This window comes from Rousettus aegyptiacus, unplaced genomic scaffold (assembly GCF_014176215.1).
Source record: "Rousettus aegyptiacus isolate mRouAeg1 unplaced genomic scaffold, mRouAeg1.p scaffold_m13_p_1, whole genome shotgun sequence".
Taxonomy (NCBI): domain Eukaryota; kingdom Metazoa; phylum Chordata; class Mammalia; order Chiroptera; family Pteropodidae; genus Rousettus; species Rousettus aegyptiacus.
In genome coordinates, this window is record NW_023416284.1 from 10,210,885 (window position 1) to 10,234,836 (window position 23,952).

General features: G+C 48.1%; 1 protein-coding gene across 1 annotated transcript in view; it reads left to right on the forward strand.

The window, feature by feature from the left end:
* ACTL8 (actin like 8) overlaps positions 1-17,224 on the forward strand; it is a 57,448-nt gene extending 40,224 nt beyond the window's left edge. Inside the window, exons 2-3 of the mRNA XM_036219101.1 lie at positions 13,652-14,068; positions 16,051-17,224. Of these exons, the coding sequence (XP_036074994.1) occupies positions 13,721-14,068; positions 16,051-16,803 (1,101 nt within the window). The 5' untranslated portion in view covers positions 13,652-13,720 and the 3' untranslated portion in view covers positions 16,804-17,224. The remainder of the gene's footprint in view (positions 1-13,651; positions 14,069-16,050) is intronic.
* The last annotated feature ends 6,728 nt before the right edge of the window (positions 17,225-23,952 follow it).

The window sequence follows — 23,952 nt, forward strand, 5'->3', positions numbered from 1 at the left end:
AGCTCAGCCGAAGCTCCCTCTGGTTTGAGAAAAAGAGAGAGGGATGGAGGGAGGGAGGGAGGGAGAGAGAATGAGAGTATAAACTCAAAGCAAGTTTGTTTTTTGTTTTTTGTTTTTTGTTTTTTTTTTTAAGCCAGCAAGACTTGGGTTCATAATTCCAGCGTTGGCAGATTTTAGCTACATGCCATTAGGCACTTTATTTTTCAGAGCCTCAAGTTTTCTTATCTGTAAATTGGAAAATTGGATATAATACTTACTTCCAAGGGTACCCGTGAGGCCCGTGTGAAATAATGTACATGGCCTAAGAATTCTGTGTCAGTTAGGAATCTAACCTACCCAAACTGGCTTAAAGGAAACAAGGAAATTGTCAACTCAAAGAACGGAAAACCCTCGAGGTAGGCCTGGCTTCAGGAGCAGTGCGATCTCGAAGTGCACCATGTCGAGCCCCGCCCTGTTTTTCCAGGACGTCTCTGCTCTGTGCTGCTCCGAGGGGCTGCTTCCTCCTCAGGCTGTAGGTGGTCACAGTAAGGGCTCTGGCCATTTCAGAACTGGCCTCCATGTGCTAAATGAGAGAAAATGGTTTGGGGGCGCCTCCTGTGATAAGTGGGAAAAAGGTAGTTTCCCAGAAATCCTGAGTTAATATTTCCATCTCAGTTGGCTTACATGGGGTCCCGTGTTCCTTCCTGAGCCAATCACGGTGGCCAGAGAGCTGGGATTAGCCCGTTGGTTTAAGCCCATGAGGAGGCACCCCTGAGCTGAGAGTTGAGTAAACCCCATCCAAGCCACAGGTAGACGTGGGGGAAGGGCAAGTCCAAAGCGGGATCTGGGTGCTGTGGACTGGAGAGGGTGACAAAGACACAGGGGAGGCAGCGGAGGGCTCCCCCTGATGACTGCAGCTGCCTCCTGACTGGTCTTCCTGCCTCCGCCGTGGCCCCATCCTGCATCGTCACCTGGGAGGGGCATTTCGTCTCCACTCGGGAACTTTCAATGGCACAATTTCCCTAGGGGCAGATGGGGCGTCTGTGATTTCCTGACAAGGCCCTAGACGCTGTGCACCCTGTGCTCCCCACTGCTGCCCCCCCCACCCCCAGATACCACACCTCAGGTCACTCCCTTCCAGCCCCTGGGCACGCCCCCCGCGGGGCCTGTGCACCTGCTCAGGTCTCTGCCTGGGTATCTGTGTGTGTGTCTTCACGTCTTTGCGGTCTCGGTCAAACGGCACTGAGACGGAACTCGTCCCCCCGCCACCATAATTTCGGATTCCTGTCCCTGGCTTTATTGTTCCTTGTCACCATTGTTCGATAAAGCAAATATGTGTTCGACACACACGTACGACACACGCACCAATGATGGCTCCACTGTCATCTTGTTCACGGCTCCGTCCGCAGAGCCTAGCGCACCGCCTGGCACATAGTAAGTGCTCAGTAAATATTTATTGAAGGTTAGTGCTCAGACCCCACCGCCTCTTCCTCACAGTCCAGTGAGGGCTCCTTCTTTCACCTGCCTGCCTTCCCTTGTCCTAGGGCCAGGATGGGAGGACCCGGGGACCGGATGTCACCTTCCCCGATGATCTGTGATATGTGGCTTGGACATGGGTGTGCCACTCCGGTCGTTGGGGGCATTGCTTCCCCCTCTGCCTCCTTTTCCCCCTCACTCTAGTCTGCTAGGATCTTATTAGCCCTATTTACACGGCCGGGATGTCGAGCGATTAATTTTTAATGGCTTGGTTTATTGCATGTTTGAACGGTTTATTGAGTAATTCCCACATTTAAGTGATTAATTCCCCAGAGTTCAGAACGACTGGTTAGTTTTACATTAATCAGGGTTTTTGAATGCCAAGAGACAATCAATCAATCCTTCCTGCCAAGGAGAGTAATGTTAAAATACCTCAAGGTCCAGTGAGGTTAAGAAAAGGAGTAATTAAAACCCCGTCTTTCCCTCATGCAAATTTGATCTCTCTCTCTCTCTCCTCCCCTCCTTTCTTCCCTCCCCACTCCCCCTCCCTCTCTCCTTCTCTCTCCCCGCCTCTTTTCTCCTTCCTTCCTTCCTTCCTTCCTTCCTTCCTTCCTTCCTTCCTTCCTTCCTTCCCTTCCCTTCCCTTCCCTCCCTCCCTTCCTCCCTCCCTCCCTCCCTTCTGTCCCAGCCCCTTTCCATAATAAAGGTACTCCCTCAACCCAGATGCTCCTTGGAACAATCACCTTCACCTCTGCCCTTGGACCTCCCTGTCTTGAGATTCAGCCCCTCTGTCCTTGGGAGGCAGGGGACTTCGGAGCCTATGAGACCTTTTACAGAGCCCCTGGCTACTGTCCTCCCAGCTTGGTTCCTGATTTGTAGGGAGGCAGGGCCGTGTCTGGCCTTGGGATAATATGTCTGGCTTCACCTGGTAGACAAAGCTTGATCTCCCCCGCAGGGGACACAGGGAGGGTGTTTGCGATGGGGGCTTTGCCTTTGGATCCAACCACAGAGTCCTTGAGGCCTGGTCAGCTCCGTGCAGGAAAGAAATGCGAGCCCCTTTTCCATCTGTATGAGTTTCCTATTGCTGCTGTGACAAAGGACCACAAACCTGGTGGCTTTAAAGAATGCAGATTTGTCATCTTACAGTCCCGGAGGCCAGAAGCAGGAACCACGTTTCCCTGGGCTGAAACCCGGGCGCGGTGAGGGCTGCGTTCGCTCGGAGGCTCTGGGGAAGAGTCCGTTCCTCTGCCGTTCTCAGCGTCCAGGGGCCGCCTGCGTTCCTGGGCTGGCGCGGCCCCTTCCTGAAGCTTCAACGCGCCGTGTCTTTGCATCTTCAGTCTCTTCTCCGACTCTGACCTTCGGCCTTTTCCCCCCACATTTAAAGGCCCCGCGCGCTTCCACGGGTCTCATGTGGATAATCCAGGACACCGTCCCTTTCCCAAGGTCAGGTGATTAGTAACCTGCGTTCCCCTTTGCCACATCGCCTAACGTGGTCACAGGCTCCGGGGTCAGGACGTGGATGTCTCTGTGTTGTGCTGACCACAGTGGTAGGGCGAGAAGCCAAGTGGCTGCCTGCTGGTTAGAGGCACAGAGTCAGGAGCTAGAGACTCTGTTCGAATCCTAGCCTAGCCCCTTCAGAGCTGCGGGAGCCTGGGGCAGTTTTCTCACTGTGCCTCGGTTTCCCTACATGTACAACGGAGGCCAGTGTTAACGCCACCCAGCAGCGCGGGTGTGCCTGGATCGCAGGAAGTACGCTCAGAGCTCGTCAGCGGTGGTAAAGTGCCGACTGGTGTCCATCAACTGATGTGACAGCCAAAACGGTGCGGCCTGCCTCCTGAGGATCCAGAGAGAATGCAGGTAAAAGTGCTGAGTGCAGAGTTCCTTGCAGAATGTTCACAACCACGGAGCAAGTCATAGGGCCCCCATATGGAAACTCAAGGGGCAAACCCCGGGGTGGCCCAGGTGTACAAACCCTGGGCAGGCCCTGAGGGGCGGAAGGGAGAGAAGAGCCCAGGTAGACAATTAACAGGAGTGGACAGCCTAACAAGAGGCTACGTTGTTTTATGGCTGTGCACCTCGTTTCCTTCAGATGTCATTGCCGGTCCTTTGAGCATCCAGAAAAGGTAGCCATTCTCATCCGAACACCAAGGCTTAGCGAACTGATAAACCTCAAGCCACGTAGTGAATCATGGTGGGGGTTATGAGCTTGGGATCCAGAAACCCACAGTCATGGGTTTGACTCCTGATTGCCCTGGAGACTGGTTGGCTTAGAGCCAATTCTTTCCTTCCCTAAACTTTAATTGCTCTGTCCAGAAACTGGAGATGGCACTGTGCCCTTGTCATTGGGTCATCGTACAGCTTAAATGAGAAATCGTGTTTGCCCAGTGCCTGAGTCAGCGAGTGCTCTGTTTAGTGGTGACCTGTGGAGGAGGAAGCTCCTTGCGGAAGGTGTCCAGTGTTAGAAGCTTTCTGGAGTACAGCTTACAGACCTGAGAAGTTTCGTGGAAGGGAGCTTCAGGCAGAGGAGAGAGGTAGAGAAGACATATTTCTCAAGCAGCAAATATTTTGGCATAGCTCTAGCTTCAGGTGCAGGGAGCAGAGAGAAAGGTGAGGCCAGCCAGGGGCTGGAGCCTTCCCATGCCAAGGTAAAGATAAAGTGTAGACTTTATCTTGTTGGCACGGGGAGCTGGTGAGGGTTTTTGAGCAGGAATGTAAACAGCAACCTACAGAAGGAACTAATATTTAAGGGACAGAGGAGTGGAGGCCATATGGAACCATCATGCTACTAGTAAACCAATGAGTTTTAAACATTTTATTCATTCGACACACATCAATTTAACAGAAAGGTGCCAGTTCTGTGATGGGAACGCGGAAGCGAAAGACAAATAAATGTTGTCTACCTTGGAACCCAAATTCAGGCAGCACTTGGAGGAGACGGCAGATAAGAAGCCGGAAAACACACGACATCATTATGTACTGGGATAAGGATTACAAAAACGATCAAAGTAGTTCTTGCAACATTGGCTGGGAGTCCGGGTGAGTGGTCAGGGAGGGCTTCTCTGATGGCGCGACACCTGACTAATGAGAAGAGCTGTTTTCTAGAAGAGCTGGGACAGGTGCTTGAGACAGAAGGTAAAGCAATGCCCGGCCCGTAGGAAGGAAGGAGGAGACTGTGGTCCAGGGACAGAAAGGCCGGAAAAGGGCCATTGGGGCTGGTGGACTATGATCTGGGGGAGAGGATAAAAGATAATTTTGGAGAAGTAGGGAAAGGTAGCAGTATAGAGTCTAGATTTAACGGCAGTTTGTTCTGATTTTATTCAACTCTCTTCTCTGCTCGATTATTCCCATCAGCACAAAACCTTAACATATTATTTCTCATCTTCAGAAAAACAACAAAGCTCAATCCTCCTGGCTCCCATACCTCTGCACATTTTCTGCTGTATTTCTTTGCTTCCTTTTATAGCGGAACTCATCAAAATGTTCTGTGCTTGCTGTTTCCAATTTTTCCGCTCTCATCATTTCTTTTCCTCAAATCTTTTAATTGTAAGAATCGTATATACTTAAGGAAGGTGTAAGAATAGTTCAATTCACTCTCAAATACCTTTCACCTATAGGCATTAGTTATTATCTTTTGGCCACATTCGTTTGAGACTTTCTTCTATATATATGTGCTGGGTTTTTTTTTTTTTTTTGATCTACTTGAAAGTAAATTGCATGACATTTTATCTGTGAATACTTCTTCATGTATCTCCTTAAAATCAAGAATATTCTCTTTCAAAACCACAGTGTAATGATCAAATGCAGGAGATTTAACACTGAAAATATAACCCATATTCAAATTTCACCAGTAGCTCCCCAAATGTTCTTTTTAAAAATTCACTTAAAAATTTGCATGGAGTATGATTCACTTTTTTTTTTTTTTTTTTTGGCGTATAGCTCCAAATGTTGACAAAGGCACACAGTCACGTAATCCCTGCTGCAATCAAGATATAACACAGTGCCCCGCCCCGCCCCCCCCAGTTCCTCCATGTCCCGTATCATCATTCCTTCTCACTGCCCCCGATGCTTGGCAACCACTGGGTTCATTAAGATGTTAATTCCCCCTAAATTAATTTATAGATTTAATCCCAATCAAATTAACATCTTAATGATCTATTAACATCTTAATCCACAATCTATTTTCTGTCCTTAGAGTTTTGCCTTTTCCAGAATGTCATATAAATGGAAACATACATATGTAGGTCTTGCTTCTTTCACTTAGCGTAGAGACTTTGGAAGACATTCATATTCTTGCATGTTAGCCTTTCTAATAGGTGTGTAGTATGAGTGTCTCGTTGTAGTTTGACTTTGCATTTTCCTAATGCCTAATGACATTTAGCATCTTTTCGTGTGCTGTTTTATCACGTACATAGTTTTTCTTTGATGAAGTGTCCAAGTCTTTTGCTCATTTTAATCATGTTTATTTTATTGTTGATTTTTGATAGACCTTTATATATTTCGAATACAAGCCTATATCAGAAATATGATTTGCAAACGTTTTCTACCTACCAGTCTGCGGCTTACCTTTTTCATTCCCATAACAGCGTCTTTCAAAGAGCAGAAGTTTTTAATCTTGGTGAAGCCCAGTGTTTACAGTTTGCCTTTTATGGATTTTATTTTTGGTCTATCTAAGAATGGTGTATTTTACATTTTTCCTTTTATGGATTGTATATTTTGGTATCTGAGAATGCTTCGATGTTCTTAGATAAGGTCACAAAGATTTTGTCTTATATTTTCCTCTATAAGTCATACAGTTTTTTGTTTGGTAATTTACAGGATCCATTTTGAGTTATTTTAGTGTGTAAGAGATAAGGAATGGGTAGAGGTTTTTTTTATTTCTTTTTTCTCACAGAGAAGTTCAATTTTTTGCAGCACCATTTGTTGAAAAGACTGTCTTTCATCACCGAAATGTCCTTGCACCTTTGTCAAAATCAATTGGCCGTATTTGTTTGAGTCTGTTCTTGGCTTCTCTATTCTTTCCCACTGATCTCTATACCTATTTTTTTCACCAATACCATTCTGTCTTGATTACTGCAGGTTGATAGTAGGTCTTGAAATCAGATTGTATGAGTCTTCCAACTTTATTCTTCTTTTTCAAAATTATTTTGGCTCTTCCGATTCCTTTGCCTTTCTATATAAATTTTAGAATCATCTTGTTGATATCTAAAAAAAAAACCTCTCGCTGAGATTTTGATTGGGATTAGATCTATAAATTAATTTAGGGAGAATTAACATCTTAGTGATACTGAGTCATCTAATCCGTGAACACAGCATGTCTGTTTTTGTATGTTTTCTTTGATTTCTTTCATCAGTGTCTGTAGATTTTAGCATATTTTATAACATATTTTGTTCCATGTATACCAAAGTATGGTGTTTGCTGCCATTATGAATGATACTATTTTTAAATATTTTGATTTCCAGCTGTTTATTGCTAGTATATAAAATGGAATTGATTTTTAAAATATTCGTCTTACATTATATGAGTTGGCCAAGCTTACTTATTAGTTTTAGGATCTTTTTGGTAGGTTCTTTGGGAGTTTCTACATTGAGAATGATATCTTCTGAAAACAGGGGTGATTTTATTTCTTCCTTTCCAATTTCTTTGCCCTTTATTTCTTTTTCTTGCCTTATGGTATTGGCTAGGACTTCCAGTTAATTGTTGAATATGAGTGGTGAGAGGTGACATCCTTACCTTGTTCCCCATCTTAAGGAGGAGATTTCAGTCTTTCACCATTAAGTGTGATCTTATCTGTAGGTTTTTTTTTGTAGATGCCCTTTATTAGGTTAAAGAAATTCCCTTCTATTTCTAGTGGTTGAGTGGTTTTATTATAAATGTATGTTGAGCTTTTTCCAATGCTTCTTTTATATCCATTGAGATGGTCATGTGGTTTTGAATTAACATTGATTTAAAAATGTTGCACCAGGTTTACCTTTCTGGGATAAGGCCCACTTAGTTGATGCATTTTATGTTGCTGATTTTGCTAATGTTTTATTGAGAATTTTTTATGTCTATGTTTATGAGAGATTTTGGTTTATAGTTTTCTTTTTTGGGGGGGGGGGCGGTAATATCCTTGACTTCAGCATCAGGGTCATGCTGCTCTCGCGGAATGGGTCGGGATGTGTTCTCTCCTTTCTGCTTTATGGAAGAGATTGTGTACAGTTAGTGCCGGTTCTTCCTTAAATGTTTGGTAGAATTTACCGCTGAAGTCATTTGGTTTCTCCGTTGGTAGGTTTTTAACTAAAAATTCCATCTCTTTAATGGTTACAGAGCTATTCAGGTTATGTATTTCTTCCCGAGTGAACTTGGGTAGATTACCTCCCTGAAGGAATTTGTCCATTGCACCTGTATTGTCATACCGATGGCGCTTCGTTCCTGATGTCAATCCTTTGTGTCTTATCTCACTTTTTTTCTTAGTCTGACTAGAAGTTTATCAATTTATTGATCTTTTCAAAGAACCAGCTTTTAGGTTTACTGGCTTTTCTCTATTAGTTCCCCGTTTCCAGTTTCGATGATTTTGTTCTTTATTATTTCCATCCTCTGCTTCCTTTGGCTTTAATGCATTCTCGTTTTATTTATTTAGTTAGTTATTTATTGCTTTCTTCAGCTGGAAACTTGGATTATTGACTTGAAATCCTTCTTCTTTCTCTAATACATACATTTAATGCTCTGTATCCCCTCTGAGCCCTGCATCTCACAAATTTTGATAGGCTGTATTTTTATTTTCATTCAGTTCAAAATAGTTCCTAATTTTTTCTTAGACCCACCTGTGTGCTATTTAGACTTGCATTGTTTAATTTCCAAATATTCAGGGATTTTCCTGATATCCTTCTGCTTTTGATTTCTAATTTAACTTCTGTGTGATCGGAGAGCCTGCTTTATATCATTTCGATTCTTCTAAATTTGTCAAGGTTTGTTTTGTGGCTAGTCATATGGTCGTCTTAGTGAGCATTTCATGTGTTTTTGACAAGAATGTGTATTCTGCTGTTGTTTGAGGAAGTTTTATGAGTAGCAGTTTGAAAATTGGCAAAGATAAAGAATTTCTGAACAACCAATTTGACTTGTCTACTTTTTCTCTTTATTTCTGAGAAAAAAAAAAAAAAAAAAGGAATTGAAGCCTCCAAGTTGAATGGTGGCATTTTCTATTTATCTTTGTAGAAGGAGTTTTGGATATCTGTTTCAATGCATACATGTTTAGGGATATTATGGGTGTGTGTGTGTGTGTGTGTGTGTGTGTGTGTGTGTGTGTGAATTAAACCTTTTATCATTATGCAGGGTCTGCCTTTATTTCTACTCACAGTTCTTGTTCTGAAGCCTCCTTTGTCTGATATTAAGAGAGCCGCTCCAGCTTTCATTCGATTCATTTTTATGCGGTCTATCTTTTTGCCATCCTTTTGTTTTGAATCAATCGTTATCATTTTATTTAAAGTGGGTTTCTCGTAGATAGCCCATAGTTAGGTCTTTCGATTGTTGTCATTCCCATCTGACGACCTCTGTCTTTCAGTTGATGTGTCTTGGAACATTTCATTTTAATGTTATTCTTGACGTGGTTGGATATAGGTCTACGCTTTTTCTTCTCTCTCCCTTCTTTTGTTTCTCGTTTCCGTCTTTCCTGCCATGTTTTGGATTATTTGATTTTTTTTTTAAGTATTCTATTTTAATTTGTCTGTTGGATAAATAATGTTATTTATGGTATTGTTTTTTTTTTCCTGATCCAGGATCAGAAAACATGCGTTGGGTTGGTGGTCATGTCCTTTACTTCTGAACACCGTCTCAACATCGTTTTTTAACTGCTGGCGTTTTTGCAGAGCCGGGTGCATTTGGGAGACTCTCTCAGTCTCTCACCCTGTAGACTTTTCTCCTCTTTACTCCAATGAAAAGCTCTTTTGCTGAAGCTACTGATGGCTTCAGTGTTGCCCAATCCAATGGATATCGCTTTGTCTTCTGTTTTAATTTCTTAGCATAGTCCGTTGAGCTCTTCTTGAAATAGCCTCTCCGCTTGGCCTCTGAGACATCGCTCCCTCGGGTTTCTCCCCCACCCCCTTGGCCACTCCTCATCCTCTTCACTGGTTCCTTCTCAGGGCATCGGTGAAACCTCGGATGTCTGTCCGTACCGACGCTGAGTCCCTTCATGAGCTCATCCGCCTCTGTAACTCGTAATTCCATCCATTCCGTGACTCTCGGTTATAGGTCCGGCTCAGACATCTGTAATCTCCGCCTGCAGACACCTGCGTGTGTGTCTCATATGAATCTCAGACTTTCATCGCGTCTGAAATAAGATGACGGATTTCCTCCCTACCCCACACCTGTCCTATACTCTTTTCCATCTCAGTAAATGGATATTCCATCCTGCTAGCTTTTCAGGCCAGACACCTTGGTGTCTTCTTTCATTCTTCTCCTTGTCCCACATGGCGGCGTATCAGTCTTTCTTAAATATCTCCGGAATCTGACCACTTCTCACTGTTTTTACCGCTGCCACCGTAGTGCAGGCCATCATCATCTTTCACGTGGGTTCCATCTACTGCTTCTACTCTTGTCCTCCATGGTTCATCCTTCATCTCGGCCCAAATGATCCTTTTACCGTTCAAGCCAGATCATGCCGTTCCTCCGCTCAAACCCCCAGGGGCTCCCCACTTCCCCAAGCACAACGCGAAGGTCTGCAAGACCAACCTGCAATCCTCGACACCCTTCCCCTTGCCCATCATGTCCTGCGATACTGGCCTCCTGGCTGTTCCTAGAACGCGTCTAGCCATGTCTTCCTCAGGGCTTTGCACTTGCCGTTCCTCGGCTTGAAATGCTTTTCCAGGCACTCGCGCCTTATCCTGTCATTTCATGCAGGTTTCTGCTCAGACGTCGTCTTATAGGGGCCTTTTCTGACTGCCCTATTTAAAATAGCATCACGCCTCTGTGTCTCTTACGGTCCCTGTCCCTTTTACCAGGTTTAATTTCTCTTCAGTATACCAATCCCCCAGCACAATACAATTGATCTGGCGCTTACTGACCGTCTTTTTCAGTAGGTCGTAAGCCTCAGGAGGGCAGGAACCATGTCAGTCTAAATAGTACATAGTGAGGGCTGAGTAGAAATTTGGAGACTAGATGACTCAGTAAAAATGCTTTTGAACATGTAGGTTTTATCTCTATCCTTGGAGCTGGCTCCTTGGGGCCATCCACGCTTTCTTCTTACAGTCGTGGTTTGAGGGAGGGATGGCCCCTAGCTTCCTACCCTCATGCTCCCAGGCCTGGTGAGTGAGTCCACTAGCCTGGCGTCCCCCTCACTGGGCATTTTGATTGACGGCCACGGCGAACATCGCCCTGCTGGCGTTTCCTGCAGTTCTAAATGCCAGGGCTGGGGAAGCATTTATCAGTCACCTGCCCTCGTGTGGGGAGGTCGGCGGCAGAGCCTGCTTCCCAGAATGTCATCCAGGTGCCCGGGTCTCTCTCACTGGATGACTCCGTGTGCGTGTGGAATCCATCACCGGCCCGTCCGTGGACCAGGGAGGGGCGTTGGGCTCCGTCTCTCTCCTCTAGTCCCATCTGATGTCAGACCTAATTCAAGGTAGTGACACCTAATCCCTGTCCCATGGCTGGTGATAGAGGGGAGCACCGTCCAGGAAGTGGCTGTCATGCTCCACAGTGACACACAGATGCATCTGCTGTCCAGAAACTGAGGCTGAGCAGACAGCCCTGGAACTCAGCCTTCGGGCCGAATGGTCCCCCCGGATGTCTCTCTCACACAAGACACCCACGTGCGTCCCAGGCACCGAGTGTGCTGTCTGCGTGGCAGTTTGTACTCTGCAAGGTGATTTCAGAAGCTTCTCATTTGTCCCCACACGTCTTGGGTTTTTGTTTTTTTTTTTTTTTTAAATTTTTTTCCTTAGAGTAAATCAGTCTTTTTAGTGTATAGTTGTGAGAGTTTTGACAAACCCATCCAATTGCGTATCCGCCTTCACAAACAAGATATAGCAGAGTTCTAGCACCACCTGCAAATTCCGCTACGACCCCAGGGTTGAACCCCTTCTCCGCCTCCTGCTGCTGGCAGCCACTGATCTATCCTTTTCCAGAATGTCACAGGAATAGAGTCAAGCAGTCTGTAGCCTTTTGAGTCCAGATCCTCCCGCTCAGCTTAATGCATTTGAGATTTACTCATGTTATTATTATACATGATCAGTTATTCGGTCTTTTTTTTTTTTATTGCTGATTATTATTCCATTGAATGGAGATTTGATTATCCATTCCCCAGTTGAAGGATTTTTAGGTTGTTTCTAGTTTCGGGTGATTATGAATAGAACTACTATAAACATATGCACAAAGGTTTTCGTGTGAACATAAGTTTTCATTTTTCTTGGATACGTACGTTGGAGTGGGAAAATCTGGGTTGTATGGTAGGTGTACATTTACATTTCCAAGGAGCTGCCAACCGTTTGCAAAGTGGCCGTGGCCTTGTGCAGCCCCCCCCCCGGCGGTGCGCGAGGGTCCGGCCTGTCCGCCTCCTCGCCCGCGCGTCGTGCGGTCAGCCTTTTCCTCCAGCCGTCCCCTTATGGGCGTCTCACCGTGGTTCCAGCCTCCGTTTTCCTGTGTGTCATTCCTATTTCTGCTCCGTCGATGTGTTTAAATCTTTGGCTCCTTTCAAAAAAATGAAGTTGTGTTTCTTATTATTGGGTGTTGCGACTTCCTTTGGGGGGGGCGGGATACAGAGTCTTTATCGGATTTATGATTCGTGCATATCTTCTCCCAGTCTGTATAGCTCGTCTTTTTTCTTCTCTTAGCTGTGTCTTTTGAAGAGCAAAGTTCTCAAATTTGACAAAGTCCAATTTACCCAATTTTTTCTCTCATGGATCAGGCTATTGGTGTTATGGTTAAGAAAACTTCACCTTATCTAAAGTCACCATGATTATGTCCTGAGTTTTATTTTTAAAGTTTTTGGTTTTACATTTAGGTCTGTGGTCCCTTCTGACTAAGTTATTTTTAAGCTGTGAGATAGTACATGCCTTAAAGTTGATTTTTTTGGGGGGAGGGGGGTGGCGGGGGGCACAGGGACATCCAGTTCTTTCCCGGCGTTGGTTGTCGAGTCTGTTCTTCCTCCATCTTGTTGGCTTCACACCTTGGCAAAGATCGGCTGCCCTTCTTTTGTGTGGGTCTGTTTCTGGCCTCTCCACCCTGTTCCAGGGATCGATGTGGCCGTCCTTTCCCCCGGGCCGCATTGTCTCAGCGACTGTCGTTGTACAGGAAGTCTGGAAATCAGAGAGTGATTTATCCTCCCCACTCTACAGATGAGGAAGCCGACCACGACCGTGCGCAGACGGCCTCTGCCGTGTTTTGTCGTCCGATGCTTAGATTGTGGCCTTTGGGATCTGGTGTGGATTGGACACTCACCTATGCTTTTGTTAGTTGTGTGGCCCGGGGAAAGTAACTTTAACCCCTCTCTGCCTCGGTTTCCCCATCTGTGAAATGAGTGTAACGAGGGTGCCTGCTTTATAATTGCAATCAGGATTACATGAGGGTCAGATCAGACCATCTGGAATTGCTGACGTTTGGCCGTTTTTGACCAGCATGAGTAACGATTTGACACAGTTCGACCTCATAGGCAAAAGATTCCTCACAGTACTAGAAGAGAGGGTATATTCTCCCGAAATGGTAGCTATAACTGTTGTCATCCGTCGCTGGCCTCACTGTCATCGTCACTGTTCCTGCTGCTCATGCTGCCATTGAGACACCACTGTTGCTGTCGAGGGCGGTGGCCCTTGAGGCTGATGGTTCGTGTTTCACGCGCCCCTGAACCAGGCAGCCGGCCACGACCAAGTACTTCCTGGATAACATGCTTTATGCCAAATCTGCAAAGAGTAACAGGGCCAGCCCTCTGCTCGTGTGGAGTGGACGTGCCCACAGCTGTCACTGACGAGTGTGCAAAGTGCAACTGGAGAAGTGTGGCGGGCAGGAGGGACTTCCCAGATTGGCCGTTGGTGGGCTTTGTCGGATAATTGGGAGTTAGGGACAGAAAGAACATTCCGGGTGTGGTTACGGCCTATGCAAAGGCTTGGAAGGGGGAACGGACAGGCTCCAGGGGAGCCTGAGGTTTGACTCTGGACAGAGGGTGGGAAGCAGCAGCCTGCGGTGGCCCAGATGGCTTCGCAGATAACCCCCCAGCCTTTCCTTGCACAGGCGGCCTTCGTTTGCCAAACACCCTCGAGGAGCCGAGTTTGGAAGACCCCTCCCACCTCTGCCTCAGCCATGGCCGCGAGAACCATCGTCATCGACCACGGGTCGGGCTTTGTGAAGGCCGGCTTGTCCGGCTGGAACGAGCCGCAGATGGTCTTCCCGAGCATCGTGAACTACAGCCCGTGCAGGGAGAACCCGGGCCCCAGCTACGCCCGGCGGCGCCTGAGTCTCGGCATCGACGTTTTCCATCCCGACACCTTCAGCTACCCCGTCCAGCGTGGCCGCGTCCTCAACTGGGAGGCCGTGGAGTACATCTGGTCCTTTGTCCTGGAGAAAAGCAGACGGGAGCATGAGAACTCCCCCGTGCTGGTCACAGAGTCGCCCCTGAGGGAGCCTGCGGACCGCAAGAAGACCCTGGAGGTAAGGCCTTTCCAGGGCTGCCCTCGCCAGGGAGCCGGGGACCAGCCAGCGCTTTGTGTGGGGACAACAGGGACATTAAGAAGTCTGTTTTCTTAATCACATGCCCCACAAATGTCTCCTGAGTATCTCGCGTGAACAGCCACTGTGCCAGGCTCGGGGGCCTCACAGAGGCTCCTCGCGCCCGGGGAGACACAGCAGGGCAAGTGCTCTGCGGGAAGGGCCATACCGGTGATACCCGACATGCAGTCATGGATCCCACAAATGTTCAGAGATCGCATTCCGGTCCTCGAAGAGCTTCCCTTCCGGGGGAAGAGTCGACCGTGAATCAGTTACAAAAAGGAATTCCAGAGAGTGATCAGTTCAAGAAACAAAATGAAGCGGGGTGACAGCTGACTACCGAGGGTAGGGGGAGCCGCTTCGAAGAAGGGAATCAGGGAGGGCTTCTCTGAGGAGGAGATTTCAGCCACCGAGGCTGGAGCACAGCTAACTGGGAGGGAGGCAAGAAGGAGACAGGAGTAGGGTCGGCAGGGCCTGGACCCGGCAGGCTTGGCAGGCTGTGGGAAGCACTTGGATTTTACTCGAAGTCAGGGATTGGCAAACAACAGCCAGTGGACCAAATCTAGCTCAACATCTGTTTTCATAAGTAAAGTTTTATTGGCACACAGCCATACCCGCTCATTTCCATATCATCTGTGGCTGCTTTTACACAATGGCGGAGTTGATTAGTTGCGCCAGAGACTGTAGAGCCCATAAAGACTAAACTATTTACTGTTATAGGTTTTCTAGGTAAAATACATGATGCCTAGTTAGATCGGAATTGCAGATAAATGATGAATAACGTTTTAATATACGTGTGTCCCAAATATTGAACAGGACATACTCAATCATTATTTGTTGTCTATCTGAAATTCGACTTTAATTGGGCATCCTATATATATATATATTTTTTTTTCAGTGTCAAAGTGAATACTTTAATGAGTGCTAGTAACTGGGCAGCCTGTATTTTTACTTGTCACACCTGGCAACCCTGGCTGTCTAGCCCTTTACAGAAGAAAATGTTTGCCGAGCCCTGCTCTAAATGAATAGGAAACTCCTGGAGAGTTTTAAGTGGGGGAGTCACATGTAATTTTCTCTTTGAAAAAGAGGGTGGTGGGGGGGTGGAGGGAGCTCCCTCCTCCCACTGCGGCGGCCGGAAGAGGTGGGTAAGTGGCCAGACGCAGCAGAGGGTGGACTGTCGCAGCCTTTCTGCCTCTGTAGGGTCAGAAACTTGGGGGCGCACTCAGAGCTGGGGAACCAGGGAGGTGATGGAGGTGCTCGGGGAAAATCGAGGGACTGGTGGGGCAGGGAGAGGAAAATCAGCCTGGGGACTTTGCCAAACCCTAAACACCAGGATTCCAGTTTTGCCTTGATGTTTGAAAAGTTTTCATTAAAATAAAAAATAACGAGTCTTTCTCTACCAGGAGATGAGGGTATTTTCTTTTTCTTTTTTTTTTTTTTTTTTTATATACCCTCATTTTTTTTTGGAGGCAATGGTGAATATGCTGTACTTGTTTCTTTTCTAATCTCATCTTTCTTTTTGTAAAGAAATGGTACAGGCTGCACCTCTCCCCCTTGGCTGTGGCCTTCAACCGGTCCCCAAGGCTCACTCAGGCAGGCCTCTCTATCTGAGACCCATTTCTTGCAGCCTGATGGCTCCTCCCACCTCTCCACCTGAAAGGTCTTCTGAAAAGCCATCATCAAACAAGCTCCTTAGGGCAAATCCTATTCTTTCTAACCCTTTAGAGCCCCTCCCTTATTCTCCCAGGTGAGCTTCGGGAGCTCTGGGCCTAAGGTCCTGGGGGCATCCAACCCTCCAGTCTCTTCCAAACACCAGTCTGTGCTGACTTCGGTTTTGACAGCTGAGTTAGCATGGTCTTGGGCAAACAGCAATGAATCAGGGCCTTCTGTTCTAGGAGAGTACCCCGAGTGTCTGTTTCTTACAGATTATGTTTGAGTTACTGGATGTCCCATCCCTACTCCTGGCCGACCAGCTGGAGATGTCCCTGTATGCCTCTGGCCTCCTGACCGGCGTGGTGGTCGATTCTGGCTGTGGCCTGACCCGCGTCCAGCCTTTCTATCTGGGCCGCCCATTACGGTCCAGCGGTAAGACGCTGGAGTTCGCAGGTCAGGATCTCTCTGCCTATCTCTTCAAGAGCCTCTTTAAGGACAATGACAGTCAACACAACCTGTTTAAGCTGGAAACGGTGGCCACCACTCAGATGAGCAAATGCTATGTGCCGCAGAACCTGGGGGAGGCACTGGACTTTCGTCAGAGCCTGCCCAGCGGCTCGGATGAGAGTAACACCTATCAGCTCCCAGACGGCACTCCCGTGGAGCTGACCCCCATGCAGCGGCTGGCCCCCGAGATGTTCTTTAGCCCGCAGGTGTTCGACCTTCCTGGGCCCAGCATCCCCCAGGCCATTGTGGATTCCGTCAAGACCTGCGAAGCCTCCCTACACCCCCTGCTCGTCTCCCACGTGATGGCCTGTGGGGGGAACACCCTGTACCCGGGCTTCACCAAGCGCCTGTACAAGGAGCTGACCACGGATCACTTCTCCAGCCACAAGGCCACCCTGTGGGTGGGTTCCAGCAGAAACTTTAGCGTCTGGCTGGGGGCGTCTGTTGTGGCTCATCTGTCTACTTACAAGTCGGAGTGGATGACCAAAGAAGAGTATGTCGAGGGTATGAGGCAGTGACCTGTTGGCTCACTCGGGGGACCCGGTTCCCATCAGATGGGCAAGGGTCGATTAATTTCAGCGAATAGGGTCCGAGCAGGGCTGGGGTTAGCTGGCTTTTGCATTCTGAGCTCATGAGAGATTTTTTTAGGTTCTAGGGTTTTACCTTGTTTCAAGAATGGACTCTGACCCACGGGGGGACAGGGCATTGTCCCTGGAAACCCTGCAGGGCGCCGTTTTTCCTCGGGTGGCCTGCGGTCCGGATGGGAGCGGCCAGCTGCCATCCTTGCCCCTGATAGCCGCCTGTTTTCCACTGGTATCTCCCTTGGGCTGTCCAGTGATTTGGTTGAATAGGTTTTAATTGGGGTAAGAGAATATTTTTGAGTAGGAGGGAGGGAGGGCGGGGCTGGAGAGAATGGAAGTTTCTAGTCATCCACACGTCTTCTGGCCAGGGAGGTATAGCTGCAGGTGAGCCGGGGGCTCCCTTTGCCCCTTCCCTGCGGCCAGGGTTTTGTTTTATAAATGCAAATAAACCACTTGTTTGGAACTAGTTCTGGCTTCTGTGATGGATGTGGGGGGAGTGGGCAGTCCCTTGGGGGGATCCAGGGAGTGTGAGTCTGCGAGAACCAGGGGCGGGGCTAGGGCAGCTGTTGAGGAGTTTGGGGGTGTACAGACAGACAGTGGTTACCACTGAGCAGAATGGATGTGGGTCTGGGGTCTCCGATTCTGCCTCTGCCACGTTCTCTCCATTCATCCCAGATGTCCCGATATTCTGTTGAAGTCCGAGGTCCTCTTAGTGTAATATGTATTTGATAAAGAGTTGAGAACTTACCGAGTGCCACGTACTATGCTAGGCATTGGGGTCTCTGAGGTGAAAAAGACGCATGAGGTTTCTGGTTTCAAGGAGATCACAGTCTGCTGTGGGGACCTGGGAAGTACGTAAGTAGGTATATCTCAGATGGCGAAGAAGGAAATGAATCAAGTGTGACAAGGGCACAGGCTCTGGGGGGGTGGAGGGAGGCCCGCCCACCGTGGGGTAGCCTGAGCTGGAGACCGCCGGGACCGCCCTCTCCTTCCTCAGCACTCGCTGAGGCGACACTTCCCAGGTCCTTGGCAGTTAGGTAGGGCCACATGATCATACCCATACGTTCCGTCCAGTTCCTGTGTGCCTGGCCCTTAAACTAGCCTGATCGGCCTGCAGGATGCAGAGGCCCCAATAGGGAGGGGCCAGCGGAGCTGCAGATGGAAGGAGCCTGCATGGCTGGGTGGGACGGAGCCCCCACCCTGACCTGCCGTGCACTGGGACACGACGAGGAAGAATCTACTATGTTCGGCCACAGAGATCTGGGGATTGTTTGTTATACCAGCTGTTTTGCTTATTCTGACTAGTACGGAGAAAGGAGCTATAACGTACTCTTTATTTAACAAACATTTGTTCTAGTATGTGGCAAAAGCAGGGTTGAAGTCCAGTCTGGGCCCCACCCACTGTGCTATGTGACTGCTTCGGAAAGGGGCTCTTGGTTCCAGTGTTCGGCGCCGGCATGGGGTGAAGAGTGTAGTAGGTGGAGGACTGAGGCCCAAGAAACCCCGATGTTTCAGGGATAAGAAGAGGAATCTGGAGGCCAGAGGCCAGCTCACCTTCTCTTTGACACATGACCTGTATTCTCGTGGCCACTTTATCCTCATCGTCGAACCGTCGGTGGTCACCCGCGAAAGGAACGGGGTCCTCGAGTGATGACTCTGCAGTGGAGCAGCTCAGAACCGGCCTGGCAGAGGGCCCAGGGACTTGGAGTCACACTTGAGGTACAGGCTGGCCCTGTCAGTAGCTGAGCTGGGCAAGTTGCTTAATCTCCCCCAGTCTCCTAGGTGTAAAATAGGGAGTGATACCTCGTTCTCTCAGAGATTTGGGGTCGCGGAGGAGCTAAGACGTGGGATGAGAAGTCATTTTGAAAACAAGAACATGCTATCGAGATACGGGATGTCGCTTTAAATTGTATAATTTGGTATTTCTCTCCCATTCATTAGGAGTATTAGTGACAACAGCAGCCGCGTGCCTTGCTAAGCATTGTGGCACTTGACAAAAGTTGTCACATTTGGCTCTCACATGCACACCATGACATGAATGATATTCAGCTTCATTTACAAACAGGAAAACTGAACCTTAGTGATACTAAGCACTTGCTCAAGTTTACACTTGAGCTGACGCCAACAACAGATCACGAAAGTGAGGAAGGGATTCGGCGTCCCTAGAAAATCAGACTAAAAGTGGCCGAAACATATTGGGATTTATTTGTCTCAGGTAACAAATAGGCAGCCCAGCGGGACAGCGGTGTATCTATGTCCTCAAGGACTCTTTCCAGGGATAGTGTGTTGCCTCATGATCAGAAAACGGCTGCAGCATCTCCAGGCGTCGCACCTACATTTCCTACAGGAAAAGGAAGGGTGAAAGCTGTATGCTATCTGAGTCTATCTCTGGATCAGGAAAGCGTCACGTGGCAGACTTCTGTTTATACCTCGTTATCTAAAGGGTAGCGGAAAGAAACAGGAGGTACAGGGACGTTGGGCGGGCTGGACCACCGCATCTGTCCCTCGAAAGAGGAGGCATTTAGATGACGTTCATCTGTACGTGAGCTCATGGTATTACCTGCAGTGCCAGACTTCCTTCCCAGCCTTCTGGGCCCTGTTGGATCTCTTGACCTGAGAGATGAAGGCACGTGATTCTTGCAGGCTTGAGTGAAAGCTGCTTTTGCGTGATGATTAGATGTTAACGTACTGAGCAGTAATCTTTGCGCTCCAAACCGGTTAATTTGTGCACTCCTTAGTCTTAAAACAGCAGAAAAGGGGAAACACAGAAATGAGTATGAGAGGGCAGAGATAGCTGGGCAAGGGGTATTTTTTTCCCCTTATTTAGCTCTGGGCAACTGTCATCAGAACTCTTTTTCTCATGTTATTCCGAATGTAACATTTAACCTTTCTGTTCAAGCATCAAATCTGGCTGCCTGGTGTATAATTACGAACTTTTCTTTGCTTTCTCTCCCCCCTTCCCCACCCCAAAAGCTTTTAAAACTTCCTCCCTGGGTACCATCTCTCTCCTCCAACTCTCCAATTAAATTAAAAATAGCAGCTCCATGGGGCTGCACAGGGCCATCAACCGAATGCAGAACTGCTGGCACCCCAGGCCTGGCAGGGCGGTGAGTGGTGCCCAGAAGACGCTTGCCGGCTCCGGCATGGCCTGGCAGCTGCTCAGAGCTGGGAGAAGCTTATCCTCCGTGAGGGGTCTGGGGCTGCCTGCCAGGGGAGAGCCAGGTGCAGCAGAGAGGGAGGCAGGGTCTTGGCAGCTGGGGAGGGAGGACTGGGTGGGGCTGGCAGAGGGGACAAAGGGAAGGGCCCTTAGGCAGTTCATCCCCAGCTGTGAGGGTATAGTCCTGCCAGGTTCTGTTTCCAAGGCTAGGGCTTGGCACCCTTGTTTTGGGGTTCGAGTAGAGGTTGGGTGCCCAAGTTCCCTGAGATAACCCCGGTGGCAGCTTTAGGTTCTGCTGATGCAGAGAAGAAAGTGAGAGCCTTCTGGCTCTAAGGAAGAATTGCATTGCCTCTCCCACCCTAGCCCCCTTTCTTTAGAGAGGCATATGGAAAAATAGACAAGGGCTGGAACCGAAGCCAGGACTGTTTGGATAAGCATCCTTGCTGTGTTGTTGCCTTCGGGGAAGTCGCTTAACCTCCTGCCCTTAGTTTTCCCATCTGTAAAATGGGTGCAGTAAGATGCCTACCTCAGGGTGGTTTTCATGATTACCATATGGCTCGGATGAGCTAATATATGTATAAAACACTTAACAAGTGGCAGGCACTTAAGAGTTAGCTCTTATTATTTCTGTACACACGAGTCTCTACGGAACACGTCATTAGGCAAACGCTTGGCTCTTTTGTTTATTTTTACTTGCTCACGGCCAGGTAGGCGCTAGTGATACAACATGAATAAAACATCACAAAGCGTTAGCTTCCTTCCTAGGGGGAAGCATTGCAGGGTGATTTTTTCCTTGTCTGAGTGATGGAACAGAATCGCATTTCATACACGGAGCTATGACAGGAATGGAGAGTGACTGCTGGGAGAAGCAGTCAGCCTGAGGGGTTTTCTGCAGGAAGTGATGTCTGAGATGACTCTTGCCAGAGGACCAGGGCTTAGCACATACTGTTCCTTTTGTGTGAAATGCTTGTCCCTGCCACCAGTCCCATACCTGCCTTTGACAGCCTGGTATGAGGGGTTAAATAGGTAGGGTATTTGGAATGGCTGGAGAGTGGGGGCAGTAAGGGATGGGGACAGGCGAAGGCGTTTGGGAAGGACTTTGAATGTCACACCAAAGAGTGAAGACTTCATCCCGAGGGTGATGGGGAGGCCTGTCAGAATCACAAGGAGAGTCACAACATCACTTGAAGAATTGGAGCTCTGGGTAAAGCTTGGAGAATGGCCCAGTGAAAGACCAGACCAGAGCAATATCATAAATCATGAAAACACTCATTCCGTTAGCCTCTAGGCCAAATGCGCTGCATCGTCTGGGGCCTCGCTGCCTCTGACGCCTTACACCGAGCGTTTGGTATTGGCGATACTTGGGGTTGTGGTGGGTTCGAGGGACAGACAGATCTTCCTTCCTATCATCTGGCAGATGTCTAGAGCACGTCAGCATGGGTGCAGGACTTGGGGAGAGTGGTCGCCAAGAAAAGAGAAAGAAATGACTTCGTGGCGAGGGCACTGTGCCCTGCCCAACTGGGAGTCCGTGCTTGGCTCCACGTGCTCTTTCTTTCAGCACTGCAAACCCCGGACAGCTCCCAGTCTTCCCACTTCCTGCCCACTGCATTCATGATCACGTGTTCCAAGAAGCCAATCCCTGCTGAGAAAGGGGGAACCATGGCTGACAGGAAAGACCTCTGGCGTCAGACTGAGACACCCAGGCTTGAATCTCTGTTCCCCACCTGCACGCTGTGTTGCACGGGGCAAAGAACTGCCCCTTTCTGGTTTTCTTGACTCATCTGCAATAAGGTGATGATAGTACCTGCCTTCTAGGGCTGAAATGGGGCTTAAAGTCATTTATCCATTCCGTGAGTTGTATTAGGCACCTACCTTGTGCTGAGCCCTCTTCTAGGAGTTGAAGAATGTTTATAAAGTTGCTTAGTGCAGTGCCTGGCACATAGTAGGTGCTCAATTAGGGTTAATTTTTCTCCCTGAGTTTTTCTTCTGCAACAAAAAGCCGGGATTAAAGACTCTAGGAGCAATCAACCACACATAGACTCACAAAGCACAGCCTCAAAGCTTAGGCATGCTGCTTACAAAGCTTCCTTTTTATCCTCTTCTTTTGACAAACTTTTCCACTAAGGTTTTAGGATCTTCATATACAGCCATTCCCAGGGATCTTTGATGATTTAAAGAGGCCTTAAGATCAGAATGTGAGAGGTGGGTCTGACTTCTCTTTAATTAAGACAGTTCACTGGACCTGCCCAAATTCAGGCCACTTTCCCTGACATTCTAAGGAGAGGCCGGTACTGAACCCAGGAAGGCTGACTCTGGTGGGGTGAAGACCCACATTCATTACACGAGCATTATGGAATCCCACTGGAGGCTTGGTGCTGCTCTGGGGCACAGAGGTCAGACCTGATTTCCACTGCCCAGATTCAGTGAGGGGTAGACAACGACCCCAGGGAGGTGGAAAGCCGGCCAGAGCCATTTCCTCAGCAACCTTGCACGTGGGGGTCACTATCTTCCTTCGGCTCTCTGGGCCAGCCAGCCAGACTCCTGGAGGGTTCCACGAAGCCTGGTGCACTGTTCTCACTGGAGACATTCAAATGGGGGAGGGGCTGGCCATAAGCCTTGTTTAATTTCTCCAGGGCCTCTATTATAAATTCTATAACTCTACCAGTCAAAACATGACTAATTCCTGGAACTGTAGCCTCCACCTGGGAGTAAAAAGCCCTGCACGTTTTCACTGCCTTTTATCATCACTAATAAAGGTTTGGCAGTTGAAATTTAGCTGCTGTGGGTGGTTTTCTTAGGCCTGTGGGTTTTCCCTCCCTCCCCCCCTACAGGGTCACTATAGAATAAATCCTTACTTGCTGGGCTGGTTTTGTACTGGTTTTGTAATATTCTCAGCCTGAAAAGCCGTGGGTTTGGGGGAGATTTGCAGAGACGGAGCCACGGTATTCAAGGTTAATTGGACCTTTGATGATGCCGACAAGGGCAGGATGCTGTGTGATTTATAAAGAAAAGAATGGGTTCGTTGAAAGTAAATAGAGCAAAATTGCAGGTGTGATGTTTAACCTGCTGAATGGAACATGATTCGGGACACATTCCCTCACCTGGCCAGTTTAATAGTCAGTGGAAGGGTGGACTGTGCAGGCGATAGACCGACATGTGAATCGCTGCTTGACCCCTACTAACTGTGTAACCCTAGGCAAGTTACTCAGCCTTTCTGAGCCTCAGTTTTCTTATCTGCAAAGTGGTACTGAGAAGCCAGCAGCCTGTCTGTACTATAGGATTTTATGACAGTGAGCACTTAGCAAAGTGCTTGGCCCATCGGAACAAGGCCACCCAAATTTGGTCTCTCTGGTCTCATCACTTATCAAACATCTTAGTCATTATATGTTCATTAAAAATGCCCCCCAAGGGCCTCGCTAAGGTATTAGTTTATCATTTTTGCAATAAGCAATCAACTTGGCTTTCATCTTTCTGTAAATACTGGCTGCTTCCAACCTCCTGGGCCTCTACCTGGAGTCAAGGTGGTCTCACTCCAGGTAAGAAATGATGGACCGCCGGTGCCTTTGCCTCAGGGAGTCTGAGCGAGGACATGGTTGGAGGGGGTGGGTACTGGTGCCTGGCCCTGCTTCAGACGAGAAGAATGGGGCAGTGGGGCCAGAGGCCAACATGATGACAGAAGGTGAGTCTCGATGGTGAGCCCTGGGAGGGGCCGCCTAGTGAATTAAAGCTGGTCAGCAAGGAATTGTAAAGAGCTAAAGGATAGTTATAGAGACCTGAGTTTGTCACTTTCTAGCTATGTGACTGTAGTCTTATTATTTAGTATCTGTGAGCTCCAAACTCCTCATCTGTAAAATGGAAATAATAGTAGTACCTATCTTATGGTATATACAAGACGATGCGAGCTACTGTACGCAAAACGCTTTGCACAG